At 37.7% G+C, this 18,529-nt stretch overlaps 2 protein-coding genes across 3 annotated transcripts in view; both read right to left on the minus strand.

The window, feature by feature from the left end:
- Positions 1–17,191, minus strand: part of LOC140145027 (ribulose-phosphate 3-epimerase-like) — a 30,017-nt gene extending 12,826 nt beyond the window's left edge. Inside the window, exons 1-2 of one of the 2 annotated variants that reach the window (XM_072166816.1) lie at positions 17,077–17,191; positions 536–760 (exon numbers count right to left, since the gene is read on the minus strand). In XM_072166816.1, coding sequence (XP_072022917.1) covers positions 536–666 — 131 coding nt within the window. In that variant the 5' untranslated portion in view covers positions 667–760; positions 17,077–17,191. Of the gene's footprint in view, positions 1–535; positions 761–15,597; positions 15,616–17,076 lie in introns of those variants that run through there. The other variant, XM_072166817.1, reaches the window with a different exon arrangement.
- On the minus strand, positions 3,874–7,364 carry LOC140145029 (uncharacterized). The gene is made up of 3 exons (XM_072166820.1): positions 5,958–7,364; positions 5,178–5,349; positions 3,874–4,694 (listed from the first exon to the last, which is right to left on the minus strand). Exons 1-3 carry the CDS (start codon positions 7,362–7,364, stop codon positions 3,874–3,876), a joined length of 2,400 nt encoding a protein of 799 aa, XP_072022921.1.
- Positions 17,192–18,529: the final 1,338 nt, after the last annotated feature.

Below are 18,529 nucleotides of genomic sequence, written 5' to 3' on the forward strand. Positions count from 1 at the left end.
AGGAAAAAACATCCTGTTTTATAGGCCCGACCAACCCAGATTTTGGGTTTTGTGAGATTGTTTTTTAAATTGTCTAAAACCATGCAAAATCAGTTGTTTTTTGGCCAAAAATTATTGATTTTGACTGAAAAGTTTAAAAAAGAATAGAGAATATTTTCAAAATATGTTTGCAAAATATGATCAAATCAAATTTTTGCCAGAATTTTCAAGCTTTCAGTGATATCTTAATACTAATCATAGAGAGTTTGTCCGTCTGTCCGCACGGACGCTCGCATCGGCGCCGCGTGTGTAATTCGCACTACGACATCGCCCGCGTAAACGACGCAGAGCCACGTAATTACGTCCCAGAGACCAGTGGACATGATAATACGGAAAGGAAAAAGAAAGGAGGACAAAAAGGAACATGGGCAGGTCACGGCTACGGGGTTTGTAGGTATATGGGTAATGGGTGTTGGGTAATTAGAGATAGGCCTATCATGAGAACCGCCCAACCCGAGAACTGCGAAATCTAGTATTATATATTATTATTACTTACCCATCCATGACATCTAAGTGTAGGTAATCAGCCCCACTATCCATCATCCGTTGACATTCATCCGCTAAAGCTCCAAGATCAGAATTCAGAATGGATGGCCCAATCTTGGCCTCATAGTGACCGTGAGCCATGGCGATAGTGTCTCTTGAAGATAATAGGCCTACAGGAGTTACAAACTGTCGTCAGTGCCTTGCTGATAGCAATCTCTAAATGAGCTGAGAACACCTGAGGAAGATTAATAGAAAATTTTTTATTAACCTTTGATGGTGATATTTCATTTTTAATAATTTTTAATTAAATGAATCGTATATTACAATATATGCACATCCAAGTGATTTACTAGTAGTAGTACTACTGATTAAAAAAGGGTGATTATAGTTAATAATGTTAATAATAATATTAGCAACTTTTACTTTTAGAGCTGAATTTTAGCAGGGATGATCTAGAATTTGTATTTATAGCCATGACCCCCTAAATTAAAAAAACATTAATTTTTCACCCTCCATATATTGGGAATGTGCAAGGTCGGGGTGAACTCTGACCCTCTACTTTTGGACCTTACTCCTACCCCTGACTACAATGCAAAATATTTTTCACCCCCGGGATTTAATTTTCACCCCATGTATTTGGATTTTCTGCAAGCTCAGACCTTAATATTACCCCTGTTCACCCCCTGAAAAATTTGGCACTAATTTTGCATTTTTCTCAAAAAATAACTGGGAACAAAAGTTATGTATATTATAGAGGCAAGGAATCCGATTACTTCACTGAAATTTCAGTGATTCAAGACAAGTGGTTCATTATATATATGGTATGTTAAGAAATGAGGTACATTCTAGCGGTACCTCTTTTCTTACATGTATCATAAATAATGTACATAAAAATATAAGTATTACTTGCTCAGATTTTGATAAACTTGTTTTTGTTTCACACAAAAGTGTCAGAAATTCATCACATTTGTCAATAACATACAAATTATTTTGTTTGATTAGAAGTGTAAGAAAGACCTTATATTTGTACATGTTAAACAGATAATAGGACACAAATGTAGAAGAAACATGATTTCAGTTAAACTGATGTCTGGAATGACACATGAATTTGTTGTAATATTCTACTGCACAATACCTTCAAATTATGTATACCTTAGAAGTGCAGTGGACCTTTTGGTTTTATTACATAGTATATCACACTAATTAAGGCCTTTGCTGTTTTATTCTTTATCAATGCCTGACAACCTGTCTTTGAGAGAGAGAGAGAGATTATTCGCCTATGATTGCATTATATTGTGTATCAAGAAATCAAATCTGCTGAAGATTCCAAGATTCTTCAAAATGACATAAACCATCTCAGTCTGCAACTGGGAAACCAACTGGAAAATCACTCAAAATGGTTTTTAATGCGAGTCATTCATAAAAAAGCCAATATTGTAAACCAGGTCAACCAGTATAAGATGGGAGACAGTCTGCTTGAAGAAGTTGATCATTACCCTTACCGGGGAGTAGAGCTGCCATCAAACCTTATCTGGAACAGACACATAAATCAGATCACCATGAAAGCAAACAGAACTTTGGGACTTCTTCAAGTCATAAAAGTAGGTGACAGTCCTGGAGGGGGGTACTCACATGTAAATGGGGTATGGGTATGTGCGGCGGTCAAGGGTCCCTTTTTCAGGCTCCCTGGCAGTTCCTTAAGACCTACATTTGGATCATGCTCCAGTTCTTTGAGCCTCAAATTCTGGCAATTGTAGCTCTTTAGCTTCCAAATTTTGGAATTTTTTTAGCTCCAAAGCCTATAATTTGGCCCAATTTTAGTTCACAAGACCCACCAAAAATGTTGAAATTTCAGTTCATTAAGCCCCTATTTTTCCCAAAATCAGTTCTTAGTTCCCAAAGTTTGGCGCTCCACGCCGCACACCCCTACCAAAATTTCAGTTGAGTGCCCCCCCCACCCCGGGTGACAGTCTGCCCATCCTCCACCAGAGAAACAATGATAACCTTGACAAGATTCAGAGGCATGCAGCCCGGTTTGTCCAGTTTGACTATTCATTTCAAGATAATAAAATGTTTCTGACATGTTGAAATGCCTTGACTGGGATGTACTGGAATCAAGATGCACCAAAGCCAGCCTATGTCCCATCTACAAGGAGACTCATGATGTCATGCCCAGTAACATATCACATCTCATCCAAACCAAGACTCGGAAAACTACACATAGATGTAGCAGTCCTCAGGTCATCTTATCTACACCCGTATTAGAGCCAACAAAAATAACTATTTGCAGTTACTATATCCTTGGACCACCCCAGAGTGGAACATGCTTCCTGACACCACCAGATGCGCATCAACTCTTGTCACCTTTTAAGTCACAACAGGACAATGTGAACATGAACTATCTCACCAAATCAGATGCACTCACAGCAACAGTTCATTATAATGCATATTGTCCTGGGCAGGCTGGGAAATATAAGTGGTGGCCAGGGCTATTTGGCTCCCGTGAGTAAATACCTGTGACCAGGGGCCACCTATTTTGTTCAAAATGTTCAAAATGGCCCCTGGCCCTAATGGTCATTTTGAATATTAATCAGAATTGTACATTTTGTTCATAGAATTTAAGTTATTACTTGCATTCTCTGCTTGTTCATCTGGTTATAAGGCATTTATCATAATATTGTTGAACATCAGTAATTAATTACATGTATGTGCTTTCAAAATAGCCCCTGGTTCAATGAAAATAGCCCCTGGTTCCCTGTAAAACCCCGTGAACCAGGGGCTTTTTTTTCACAATGTAGCCTGGACTCCTGGGTAATTTTAGCTAAGTGTTCACTGGAGGGGCATAATAACTTGCATTACAGTGATTTTTTTGAAGTAAAATGCTACATTACATCCAAAGATCAAGTGAAATAGGGAATAGATAACAGTAAAATGTCACTGTGCATGTTGGAAATTGTAACAGCTCCTGCTTTCTCTATGCCTCAATTAATTACACATGACCATGACCATATTTAATATTATAGTGCTTGTTTAAAACACATTGACCTCTTAACTCAAGTCAATGAAGCAAATGTGTAGTTATCTATAATATGTGTGACAGCTTTCTGTTCTTGGCAGTATCTCCCAGTGCAAAAAGAAACAAATATGTACATTTGGGGGAATTATAGGGTATTTTACAACTTTATAGGAAAATATAGGAAAAGTTCAAAAATATAGGAAATATAGGGCCAGTTGAAGCCCTGTATAATATACATAGCTTTTGTTACGGTATCTGTATCTGTATCTGTATCTGGGTCTCCAGCAAAACGGTAGATCCGCATCCCGCTAGAGTTTGGACGGGTCGCGGAGCTAGATGACGTAGTTTTGCTTTCCCCCCTTAACAAGATGATCAGCGACGGCTGTCTTGAATTGTTCTAGTTTGGTTATATTAATGATGGCCTCTGGGAGATCATTCCAATGGGGGATGGTTGATGGATAAAAACTGGTACTGTAGACCTTAGACTTGGCATGAACCCGGTGGTATGAATACTGGTGGGATCTCCGATGGGTTCTGGTTTGAGTTTTGAGTTCATGTTGCACATCCACAAGTTCATGGGTAATTTTATACAGCATGTTGAGCCGGGCTATTGTGCGTCTAGTTTCAAGCAGTGGCCATCCGAGTTCTTGAAGCATGGCTGTCACGCTAGATTTCCTAGTGTAGTTGTTACAACACATTCTGGCTGCAAATCTCTGTATACCTTCAAGCTGTTTCTTTTCTCCTTCAGTAAATGGAGCCCAACCGCAAACACCGTATTCCAGCTTTGGGCGAACCAGAGATTGGTAAAGGCGTGATTTCACATTCCTGCTACAAGACTTGAAGTTCCTTCTGATAATACCAGTGGTCTGCTTGGCATTGGTGGTGATCTTATTTATGTGGGATGACCAGGTGCAATCACTGCTGAAGATAAGCCCAAGATATGGGTGGTTGGTTGTAGTCTGCAGAGGTCTGCCATTGATTTCATAAGGGTGGATAGCTGGGTTCTTCTTGGTGGTCATGTGCATGACAAAGCATTTGTCAGAGTTGAATTTCATCTCCCACTCACTTTCCCATCTACACAGGGCGTCCAGGTCACTCTGAAGAGAGGCAGCATCTGACGAGGAATTAACTTCCCTATACAAAAGCCCATCATCTGCGAAAAGCCTGGTTTTTGAAGATACATATGAAGGAATATCGTTCACGTAAAGGAGGAACAGTAGCGGGCCGAGGACTGTGCCCTGGGGCACACCTGATAAAACTTCTGCTGATGTAGAACACTCTCTTTCAAGAACTACTTTCTGCGAACGTGATGTTAGGAACCCTGAGATCCAGTTGTAAATATGTCCAGTAATACCGTAGTGTCTCAATTTCAGGAGAAGTCTTTGATGGGGGACGCGATCAAACGCCTTAGAGAAATCTAGTAAAATTAAGGCCAATCTGCTTTCCCTTTTCGATTGATTTCGCGATATCATCTACTGTGGTGAGTAGCTGGGTGTCGCAACCTCTCGCCTCCTGAAGCCATGTTGGCAGTCATTGAGTATGTTGTGACGCTCTAGATGGTACATTATATGGCGGTGAATGACATGTTCAAGACACTTGCACACAACGGACGTGAGCGATATAGGACGATAATTACTTGCATCGCTTTTACTGCCTTTTTTGAACACAGGAGACACATTAGCAGTAGTCCAATCATCTGGGAGTACACCAGTTGATATAGATTGGTTGAAAAGAGCTGACAAAAGTGGAGCTAATTCCACGCTACATTCTTTAAGGATTTTATTAGGAATGTTGTCTGGCCCAGAGGCCTTGGAGGATTGAGATCATGCAGAAGTTTTTCTATGCCAGCAGCCGTGATTTCAAGCGGATCAATATCAGGAAAAATCTGTTGTAGTCCGGGAAGGTTTGACGTATTTTCGCGGGTAAAGACGGATTTGAAAAATGAGTTCAAAACATTTGCTTTGCCAACATGATCGGAGACGGTTTCGGTGCCATTTTTTAATGGGTGCACACCAACATTGTCTGTTCGCTTTGATTTTACGTACTTCCAAAATTTCTTTGGGTTCTGCTGGAGGTCTTCCTCAAGCATAGCGGAGATATACTCATTGTGGGCTTTATTCAAGTTCCTCTTATACGCTTTCCGGGCGCTTTTGAAGAGTTTGGAATCTTCAGGATTTTTTGATTTACATTGTTTATTATACAGTCTTTGGAGCTTTCTGCTTTGGCGACGAAGTCGGGGAGAACCAAGGCAGATTAAACCTGGTGGAAGAGTATTTGGAAGGGATGTATTTTTCAGTAAGCTGCATAAGGGAATCTCTCAGGTGGATCCAACTTTCATTAACAGATCTTGACTTCATGTCTTGGAGAAAACACTGACCAAAGGTTTGCAAATGCTTACGAAGATCATCAAATTTACCTTTTTATATAGGAAAAATTTGCGACGAGCAGGTTTGGCTGTTGAACACCCGGTGTTAACATGGATCTTCACCATGCTATGGTCACTTAATCCGGGTAATACCTTAGTGTACTCAACAATAGTGGGATTAGAAACAAGGAACAGATCCAGAATGCTATCTTTCCGGGTTGGCTCGGTAACAAGTTGATCGAGGCTGAAGAAGTTGCAGATGTCAATAAATTTCTTACATTGAGCAGTAAAATTGCTACCAGTTTTAACAGACTGATCAGGCCAATTTATGTCTTTGAGGTTAAAATCACCTCCAAGCCATATTTCACAGTTTCCTTTAGTTTTCTGGTGGAGTTTGGAGAGAGACAAGTTCAGCAAATCAATTGGTTCATGCGAGGTGTCAGGGTTGTAGAATGCCCCAACATACACTTTTTTCTTTGGGCCACATTCAACACGAACCCAAATACATTCAGAGTCAGAATTTAAATCATCAAGAAGATGACAGGAGAGGCCTTTGACGGCTATCAAGACTCCTCCCCAGCCATCAGGACGATCTTTTCTAAAGATGGCATACTCGGGTGGAAATAACTCGGCATCAAGGATGGAACTGTTCAGCCAAGTTTCGGTGCCAATTACAATGTCTGGCTTTTGTTCATGAAGAATTGACAGGAACTCAATTGTTTTGTTTTTTATACTTTGAAAGTTTATGTTTAAAATGGTGAGTTTTTTCGCTCTAGTCTTTTTTTCTGGTTTAGTCTTATTTGCATGCTTTTCTTTAGGAGTGCGAGTAAAGTCAAATCTCTTGTTTTTGCCTTTGTTTAACTTTGGGGATGATGTAGCAAGTGGTTGCACATCATTCAGTGACTGATCCGAATCCAAAGGGCTAAACGGGTTTTCCGTTTGAAAATCAAAGTCAATATTGATCAATGAGTCAGAGTAATTTGGATGTCCACATCCATCACAAATCCAGGACGTGCTTGTATTAGCAAGAAGGTTGTAAGTTTTACTACTCATGTTGATACAGGTAGCATGGTTCCATTTTTCACACTCTTCACACTGGATACCCTTTACAGGATAATACCCTACTTCATCATCACAGATTCCACACGGTGCTGGAGGGTCATTAAATGAGGAGCCTGATGGAGGACCTGGATTTGGATTAACGTCATTTCCAAGACCAATAATCAGAACATGGGTCCATGATAGACCTCTTGAGTTTTTGAGAGTTTTGATGAATTGTTTGCGTGAATTAAGCATTGTTGTTCCAAGAAGATTTGTAGTACCAAAAATCACATCATCTTCACAGTCGGCAAATCTTAAGTCTACAGTTGTACTTACAGTCTTGTAGTCCCTAGTGTTCCCAATACGGGACAAAGTGAGCACCAATCCAATAACAAAATAACTAATGGTAGGCTTCATACTAAATATACAGGCTGATAAAAACTTTGCACTTTAGATGTCGAGTACGATGTAGCTGTAGTGACTATACAAGATGGCTGATTTCACATACAGAACTATTTCAGTGTTCACAGAATTGTTTAAAAATGTCATAAAAACACAGTAACGATGAACAATAAACCAATACGCGAATCCTCGAACATATATAAATGCTTAAAAATGCGATAAAAGACCAGGATGGCCGGAGGAAACGCTTGAAAAATAAAGGATTTAAAAAGCTAAAAATCCCCAAAAATTAAAAGTCGTCTAGCTCCGTGACAGCGCCCTCAAAAAACAGTGTGTTATTTTTTTTTGAAAAAAATGCAAAAATAGTCACAAATTTATCAAGGAGTGTATAGTACCACCTTAATTTACAAACATAACAAAAGAAAATCCAATTATCGGTTGAGCCATGATAATAAATACAGCATCTACATGTATACCGGATTACCGGTACCGTATAGGTAATTATAATGCTCATTGTAAAAGCAACATCGGCTCCAGAAACAGTATACAGTTTTCTCATTTTTTAATTTTGATGTCTTTTTCTGATTTCATACATCATTTTGTGCAGATTAGTCCATACAGGACCAACGCAATATATAGCACTATTATCAACGCCGTCAGGCGTTGGTCCTTATAGATTGGTGCTCTACCCCCAGCAGCGCAATCGAATTACCATAAGCAGTGACCTGAACCAACCCAGTTAATGACAACGTAATAACTCCAAATATGGTTGGTAACCACGCCCATCATTTAAACGCATCTGTTATGTAACTGGGACGAGTACGCTAGTCATCTCAATCGATTGATTTTGAGATTGCATGGATCAAAACACTTCACACTTTTGAAGTAGCTGGGTTTCGATCCCGGGGTTCGATAGACCAGCAGTGTAGGCCTAAACCGTGATATCATATTAATTTATTTTGTAAAATCAGTGTTATTTTATTAGTCTGGTTCTATTTTGGAAATGTGCTTATTTAAGCATCAAGCGGCAAGTTCGCGTAAAAGCTGGCAACCAAATTGTTTTGTTTCGTTCGGGTATGCTGAATTCAAAACTTATGTCAACCATTGGAACTCCGTGACCCTCAAAAAAGACCCTCAAACACCCTACATGCTCATAGTCATATAGGGGGCAAAAATTAAACATGCTCCAAATTCACTAAAAACATGTCAAATTATTTGTCTAGGTCCAGGATTACAAAAGTAAAACATATTTGCACGTAGGCCATATAGTTACCAAGTTTTGAGGCTCGACAGGTCCAAGGTCAATTTGCAGGGGTGAAAAAGTAAAAGTCACTCCGATTTTCGAAAAATGGATGCAAACTGTTCTTCAAGTTCAAGTGATTCTTTGTTTAATCACTCAATCATTGTTTCATTCAACCAACATCCGCCCAATAAGTATTCAACAAACAATCAATAAAACAATCAGAATCATTTAATGAATTGATTAATGAATTATTTGATATGGAGGTCATCCAATCAATCAATATAATATAATATAATAGAATCACAATAACTTATTATATTGATATTTCGATGAATTAATAGTCAGTCTGATGAAATTAAATTTGAACTACTCATCAAGCATCAATCAATAATCATTCGCTTGATCAATCGATGAATTATTAACAATTTACATTGTAGTCTCACAATTAATGTATCGTATCTTGGTGTTAAAATATCAATCAAGTAATCGAATCAAGCAACCACTCAATAATCAGTCTCCATGGTCTTACACTAGGATCCACAACATGCTCATCTAATAAGGGCACAATTCTTTAACCCCAATACATTTGTATATTCATTGAATGACCTTTGACAATTTGGGTACAAAACTCATACTCTGCAACTTGAGGTCAAATTTGCACTATTGAGTATTTAATTGAGGTTATTGAACTATGTCATTGGGATTAGGTCATTGTGGTCCATAGTGTTAGATCTGGCAATCTCAATCAGTCAGCCAAATAGTTATTGACCGCTCATAAATTCATCAATCTCAAATTAATCAGTCTCTCAATCAACCAATCTACCAATCATTCATTCGTTAATTTAATTACATTTTGCATTTGTTTATAATTCATATGCATGATATTCATTCATTAGTGACTGATTAATCATCAATGGAATGACAATTCGAGCAATTTTAATAGTCTGGTTCAGATATGATTAGTCTTTGATCTAAAAACTCTAAACAAAAAAGTAAGCAAGCAGAAATGAAAGAAATCATAATTTCTCGATATAAGCTCTATTATTTATAGGAAACAAACCAAAAGTTCGATGACGTCATATAATCGATTTTTCATTTAGCAGGGGAGGGGTTCAAAAAGTTTATAAAATCATATATTTTGGGGTCAAATATCGGTCAAAATTGATCTTTTGGTCTGAAATTCTCAAGCAAAATTCGTTTATAATACGTCATCGACCTTTGATTTGTTCCTTTATCTAATATAACACCTTTAGACAGAGAAAACGTGACAAAAATAAGATTGGAGATGATCATTTGATCAATCAAAAGATTAATATAATATTAATATATATTAATATACATTGATCGAAAAAATAATATAAATTTAATGTAAATAAATAATAAATAAATATTTTCTTTATAAATAAATGGATAAATAAATCAACGCATAATTCGAATAAAATGAATAAAAAACATAAGCTTGATAAAGGGCAATATATAAATAAATCAACGAATAGAAAATAAATAAATGAATAATAAAACAAATACTGATGAATAGAAATAAATATATTAACGAATAATTAATGAATACACATTAATAATAAAACAGAAATGATGATAAACGAAATAAATATAATTATAGGCCCGTATTAAATAATGAAAGAAAGAAAGAAAGAAAGAAGGCAAGAAAGAAAGAAAGAAAGAAAGAAAGAAAGAAAGTAAGAAAGAAGGAAAGAAAGAAAGAAAGAACTTGCTGAACTTATTATTTTCAAGAAAGGAATTAAAGTAAATAAATGAGTGAAACCCAAAGTTTTTATGTGTGTCCTCCAATTCTATATTTTTCTTAAACATGTTAAACGAATAGGCCAACTATCACAATTATAGAGGTTGTGCATATGACGTATCATACCGTAAATATGGTGGACTACTCAAATCCATTCAACAAAAGCATGATTGCAATCTACTGAGACAGTTCGTCTCACACACATAACAAATGCACTACGATCAAATAGGTTGATGACAGCATTTGATTAAATGGACTGAACTGCCCCATGATGACGGTGAAGGGCACCGGTTCAATTCCTTTGTTTGTAGCCAATCAATAATTTCAAGCACAACCTCTATACAAAAATAGTAACGAATCGTGGTTAACCAGGACAATATTAAATGTAGTGATGACAAAAGGAACTGATTGTGTGCAGGTCAGTGAACGAGGGTAAGAAGAAAATCGAGTATTATAATAGCATTAACACATATGCAATTGAAGAGGATTAATAATCAATTTTGTTACGCAATACTTGTGTCAAGAAGCTAGTGTTCTGGTAGCAGGTAGGCAAGCCACCTACTGACAGCTATTGATGATATTCAGTCAATCGGATTGGCTGAATATCATTAGTAGCTGTCAGTAGGCGTGGTTAGGCAGTTTGACATTGCCCCCGACTTTCCGGGAAGGATATGTCCAATGTAGAAGGACCCACGCCTGACGGCGTGGACTATCGTACTAAATGGAGCGTGGTCCTCCTTGAAGGACTAGTGCAGATTGGCGTACGTATGAATTTAAAAAAGTTAATTTAGTTATTTATAAGGCCAATCTTTCAAAAAATAAGGCCAATATTGGATTTAATTAAAAACAAAACTGTTCCTGGAATGTAGTCTAAAGATTAAAAGAAAGAGCATTTTTTTTGTTAATATGATGTGCCAAAAAAAAGTTGCCTTTTCCGATTTTCTTCAAAATTGTTGATTTTACAGGTACCGGTACACCTAATTTGTATTTATACATGTTAGGCTAATGAAATGAAATGATTAGTTTCCTGTCACCCGCCCGCATTACCTTTTCAATTTGATCAAAACTTTCATTATTTTCATAAAAAAGTCAATTCTCTGAAAATTGAGATGGAAATAATCAAAATTGGAACTCTCAAAATGTCTGACATCCCCTGCTGATCAGAAATTTAAGGATTACCTCATGTTTCGTAAGGCTTGATTGTGTCAGTTTGTCTGCAATGCTTATGCGTCATCATGCCGTTCTAAAATTGCCAATTTTACATTTTAATAAAAACAAAATGATCTTTTCTCAATCTGTTGCAAAATGTCTGTAAATGATGATCTAAGCATTAAGGGGGTACTACACCCATTGCATTTTTTTTGCGGTTTTTTGCATTTTGTGAAGAAATGAGAAAAAAAATTGGACAAAGTGGTATGCAAAATGAAGGGGCAAATCTTCTCGTTATATTGGTGGCATCGGTATGAATGTAGCTTACATGCTTTTGAAGATAGAAGCCAAAAGGAGGTACATCACTCATGCTTTAAATTCGCTTCATTTTGGAAAGCTTGCTATCAACGGATTTCGTTAAAATTTTGGATACGTGTTGCCAACGCATTAGAGAAATAATGTTGATATGTAAAATGGGAATAAGTGGTTCCTGATGGCTTCATGAACTTGGTGATTTTCAGAGCTCCACATCTATCAAAAACGAACTGGTTAAAATGCTTCTATTTTCAATGTTGAGCTATATTTTGTATTTGTAACTAGCGACATTATTTCACTGAAACTTACTTAAGCCATAGGTAACAGGTTACGACAACCATACTATACAGCAATGTTGAAACAAATTGCATTTCTCGTCACCTATACCCACCATATTCAATAAGACTCGTAAGCTTAGATTTGCTAATTTTGGTAACTATTTTGTCGTTATTTTCTCGTTATTTTCTAATCCATTTCAACTAGGAACTCCAAAATTGATACAGTGATATAATATTTTAAGTGGATTCATATTTTTTGTGTCTTACCTATCATTGTCGCTATCCAAGGCAAAAAAAAGCAAATATATTCCATAGAATTCTGCACTCGCCACGGTATCCGAATTTTGACACGCTAATTTTGACTACATCACCCGTGCGTTATAATTACTTTTATAACGAGCTGTCTCCGGGCTGGTTATAACCAGTTGCCGTGTTTTATGCATGTATATATTTAGGTATTTTTAAGCTCAAATTCTGGCGTATGGGGATATCCCAATACGGAGCCATGGAGTATGAAAAAAAAAAATTGGACAAGCCAAGACGGGCCGGGGAAAGGAATTTGGGAAAATTGGGCAGATCAAGGGGGAAAGCGATATTTGGTGCACATTAAATGGGACACGACTGATTTTTGAATAACACGCACTTTTGGAAGTCACGCCACGGGTAGGCCTATGCCTACAGTATTACGCAGTAAAAATCATGAAAAATTTCCTGCATGTTATCCGCACGCCACGTAGGCCCTACGCTCGCATTTAGACATTCCCATCTATACAATTTTAAAGGCCTATCCAGTAATCCCAGCAAAGTGTGAAAAATTAAAATTAATTATAATGTCTAAAAGTGAAGGATAGGCCTACCCCGGTAAGTCATTTAAATTGTCATTTGGTATTTTTGAAATGTAATATTTGGCACATAGGATCCTATCAGCAGTAGGCCAATTGATGTAGGTGGCCTATCATAGGCTTAGCTAGTAATCAGATTCGTGTAAAATGTCTGATGATTTTTTTATCGGGATGAGATTTTGTCTTTAGTACTCGGTGTTTGGCTAATAAACCACTAATACTATAACAACAAACAGGGACAACAAAGGCGATTATGGCCGGGGAAAGGGAAGGGGAATGCAAGAGGTAAGAAATTTCAGTTGGTAGGCCTACACCATTTGGAAATCCCCCAGTGAGCCCCTTATCATGCTTATTGAATATTTTAGTAGTGTTATGACCCCGGCTAACTTTTATTTTTTCCGTGTTATGTACGCCTAATTATTAAATTGCGGAATTGTAGGCCTATACTGCTTTACACCGCTGATTCAGTTTATATTATCGCAACTCGCCATCTGGGGCGGTGTATTGCTTTCCCTATTCCAACAAATCTTTGCTCTCCCCACTTTGACATGCCAACCCCTCTATCGACATACCAAAACATTATCCCCCTACACCTACATGGCAGCCGGTATTCAGTTTTAGGCAGCAGGCTGAGAAGGGCAAGCCGCAAGTTTTGGCAACGTGGCGAGTATATTATTGCAAAAGCCAAGTATTAATATACCCGGGGTATAATAGGTCTACTATTATTTAATATGTTCACGTTCTCTACTTACTTTATTAGGGCCTACCATTTAAAATGTCTAAAATTGCGGAATTGTTAAAATGTCTTAAATTGCGGAATTGAGCAAATTTCTCATACGTCCAGTGCCGTAGGCCCATACATATAAAGCAATGGGGGAAGCTACCCCACCCCTGTGGGAAGTCCGCCCCTTTGGATACGGTCGCCCTGAAGAATTTTATTAGGGTCTTTTTGTACTTTTGAGCCTATTTTGTTTCGTCACAAATTCCCCCTTCCCCCCCTTAAGAATTCCTAGCTACGCCCCTGATCCCCCCCCCCCATGACGCCACTTCACGGGGAGGGGAAGAGGCACAACATACATTTCTTGATTTTATTAGGGATTTTACCAAGAGAAGGTGCTAGGCATACATGCTCATGTTTGAATCTGGCAACACGAGAACTTGGAACTTCTGCGGTAGTCTTGTAGCCGTCCGGTCCTGTTCAGTTTTATACACGCATTTGAATAGGAATTGTTTTGCTTGCGACTTACTTAATGTTTATGGAGCACATTTTCTTCATTAGTTTGTCAAGTTGATGTCAAATGTTCTATTCTATATTATTTGGCATTAGTGTTTTTTTGCCTACAGTATGTCCAAACATGGTCCAATGTTGTAATTTGTTGTTTTTGATCGCAAAGGTCGGATATTTTTATTCCCGATTTAACTGTGCACCCGCCCGAGGGCTTCGCAAGGGTGCAGAATTCGGAAAAAGTTTGACGGTAATTTTGCCTTTTTTGACACTAAAACGCATTCGATCCTTAATTTTATTTCAACAAAATTTTTGATTAGGTAGCATATTAATGAGGCGGCTACCAACTTTTTTACCAAATCTTAAAGAATTATTCTCAAATGTCTGACCTGTGTATTTCCTATTGGTAATACAAATTGACGTGTCAGCCCTAGTAGGCAGGTCGTATTTTGGACCGGTAGCGAGTCTAATACGTGCTGTATGTGAATATATCGATGAATGTTAGAAACGGCAGAACCCGGTTGTGAAGAAGACTACGTGGATCGATAAGCGTCCTTACCAACCAGCCAACTTTAAGACAAATGGGTGAAAAAGGACACTCTTTCACGATGTTTTTTCATATTTTTTATTTCACATGATTCGTGCATATATCGCCTAGCTATATATGAAAAAATATTTTTTTAGCCCAATCAAACCAATATATGGGTGTAGTACGCCCTTAAAGCCATATTATAACATTTTCAAACATAATAGATTAGCATTTCTTTGCCATAAAATGTTAGCTTTTACTGTCAGATATATCCCTTTTATTTTTGAGCCGAACAACTACGGCAAAGCAAAGAAAATTGGAATTTACTACCAGCGCACATGTCGCCAATACGCACTACTCCTTCGGTCATGTTGTGGTACGACCCTTTGTTGTGTATATCGCCGTCCCACACGCCGTGTAATGCATTGTGTGTTATGAACATCGTGTATGCGTCACTAATAATTCCATCGTAATAATAAAGCGCCGGTTCCGGCGTTTTATTCAAAATCTCAGATTTTGACAAAACTACAGCACCTCTAGAGTCTTGATTTTTGCAGGGTATATTGGTTTAATAAAGTACAATTTAATTGTATAAAAAAGGAAATTTTAAAAATTCAGTGAGGGCGTCTTCCTCAGCAAATGTTATAATATGGCTTTAATACCTGTTTTGATATGGTCTGTCATTAAAAATAGGCATAGCCTTATAAATGAAAGTTTTGAGAATAATGAAATTATGACCTCATATTTCACTGACAAAAATGTGATGGGAAACTAAATAATTTCATTTCATTAGCCTTATATTAGTTTAAATAGTAGGGTTGTTGATTTTTTTGATTTTAAAACAAATTAAAAAATCTTTGATTTATATCAGATTTTTTTTGTTTAAGAAATTGAAAGTGACGTACCTGTGCCCACGAGAGTACGCAAGTAGGGGTCACTCTATATCAGTGTAGAAATTTTCAGAAAAAAGGGGGTCATTCGGTGTTGGCAATGTCAAAAATGGGCTGATTTCATGATTTTGTATGGGAGCGCCCAAAATTTCACATCATTAACAATCAAAACTAGCTTTTTACCCAATTTCACAGTTCAAAATTTACAAAACTCGAATATTTATGTTTTTAAAAATGCGCGCCGATTACAATTTTGAGGACTAATTGTTCAAAAAAGGGGGTCATTCAGTGTAGGCTACTGAAAAAAACGGGGTCATTGGATGTAGGATTTGCCAAAAATAACGGGGTCATTTCATTGGCACATGACATGACGTATGTCAATATATGGGAGTGCCCCCCTCCACGGGTCTTCCTTCCTTCCATATACGTGCTTACCTCAAATGGTTGAGTATCAACGCACGGGCTTTACGTGCACAGTTTACCTATGCACGATCCTGGAACCTAGGATTGATTGCAGATATCAGAACCGGGGATGGTCCCCCTTCTCTTTTCGAATAGCTCTGACACTTAACATGCACAGGGTTTGACTCTTCCTGTACACGGGACCAACGGCTTTACGTGACTTCGAATCACGGTATACACTACCTATATCTGCACGTGATAAGCAGTGTGGGGGCGAGAAGAAATTCTTCAATTAAATTCTGAAATTAAATTACTGAACCTAATTGAAGGATTCCCGACCATATAGGAACTTTTTGGGAGGGAAGAGATTTTTCACCTAAGCCAGGCAAGCCCAAGGCTCGAACCCTCGTCTATCGTATCTCCCGGCTGGCAGCGCAACGCCTTAACCACTCGGCCATCTCGCCCTCTTCACAACATTAATTTCCTCATCCAGGAAAGAGATACCAAAAAAGAACATACTTAGCGCTAGCCGCTAGCGATTTGAATAATGAAATGCACACTGACGTCAAGTGCTGCCACTTTAGGGAGCGATCTTTATTAACGACAGGGGGGAATGGGCATTTTGAGGGGGGCACCCGAATTTTATTTGGGTCTTGAGGGGGGAACACAATTTTTTTGTTGAACCAGGAGGGGGATTGTTAAGTTTTAAATGGAGAAATTCGGGAAAACAAGGGTGGAATACACAAATTTTGAGCGGACTCGAGGGCCGGGGGGAACACAATTTAAACAAATTTTGTTGTCGATATTTTTTTCAAAATGCCCATTCCTCCCCTGCCATAAATAACGATCAGTCCCTTGGCTTAGGGTGAAAAAAGTATTCATGCTGGCCTAATACATGTACCGGTACATGCATGTCTGAGAGTGCACAGCTGCCTAAGTTAAATTAAGTAAGGTAAGCTTATTGAAAAAACATTAAATCACCAGTGTCTGTCGAATTCAACAACCAAGACAACGTTGCAACATTTTTCATGTTTTGTGACACCAAGATCAGTGCTTTTGTCTATGCAATAAGAAATATTTATAAACTATTACCTTACGACCCCCTTTCCTACACAGACAAGTGGCAGTGCGTATTGAATGAATCCTTGATTGTAGGCCTGTATTGGATGACTGTCAATGACATGAGAGATCCACTTCCTCATGCATGTAAACTGTAAACACAGCGCGAACTGATTGAACACGTGCGATGACCATGACCTTTCACCCGTCAGTCAAAACAAACTAACATATAGGGTGTACAGGGTGTGCTAAATCCACAACACACTAGCCTAATTACGTTCTTCTTTATACTCCCTATTCCAGAATCCAGAAAAATACAGAACTATTTTTTTTAGAATAAAAAAAAATATTATCCTGTTTTGCCAAATGAAACATAGCTAAATCGCAATCCTTTAACATTTCGGAATTTTTGGAAATATATAGGCCAAAACTAGTTCGCAAGGCAAACTTAGAAAAGCGGGCAAAACAGACACATCATTTATCGGTATGACATTTTCGTATTGGTGCGGTATGGGTTCCTCGTACTAGGCCAAAACATGTGTTTTTCGTATGCTGTGACAATGTCACAAAAGACTTCTCCGTAGTCCACTTGCCAATTGTGCATACTCTGGCTATTACATTTTGGCTTAAAACTCTGATTTAATTAATGTGTGCACAATTGATAGATTTTCACAACTGATTTTCAGTCACCGTAGGCCTACGCCCTCTGTTTGTTAGCTTCCCAAGTGTTTTTTCGGATAATAAACTGGCAGATGATTCTAAAATTAGAATTGTTCAGTATTGAAGTGTCATTATAATTATGCCATTATGATATGCTGCATTCAATAATATATGCGTAGGGCCTATACTTTACTTTTACTGTCACAAATATAATTATATAAACTTTTTCATAACCATTTTATACTAGTATTTTGATGTAATAAATATCGTTATAATTTCGAGTTCAACTGAATGCGTTCATCATGATTAATAACATTTTTATTTATCCAAAATCGACTATGGCATAGTCTAATGTCACAATGAAGCCAAAGACTTGTACTAAGACTAATTTCAGTTTATGCATTTTAAATTTTGGAAAAGGCATGTTTCATTCTTATAAGCAACCATTTAAAAATAACACAAAAAAGTGAAAATTAGAGCAAAATATCGCCATATAGGCCACTCAAGATTTTGAATGCTTAGACGTGATTTTTGTGACTCAATTGGCAGAAAACATGTTTTTGGCTCTTTTTTTCTGGAATGGGGAGTAGGGAGTGTTCATAAATACTTTGGTGGGGGTGGACAAGTTGGCGCCCTGGACACAAAAAGATTCTTGTTCCCTCCTTTTTAGGGTCTAAAATTTGTTGATTCCCCTTTTTTAGGGTCTAATTTTTTACCCACCTTTGTTCCATAACCATTAAGGTATAGGACATTTTTTGTTTTTGCTATAGCCCCCGAATGAAATGTATTTAATTATGTTTGTACTCACTCAGGTAGCATTGTGTGT

This window comes from Amphiura filiformis, unplaced genomic scaffold (assembly GCF_039555335.1).
Source record: "Amphiura filiformis unplaced genomic scaffold, Afil_fr2py scaffold_118, whole genome shotgun sequence".
Lineage (NCBI taxonomy): Eukaryota > Metazoa > Echinodermata > Ophiuroidea > Amphilepidida > Amphiuridae > Amphiura > Amphiura filiformis.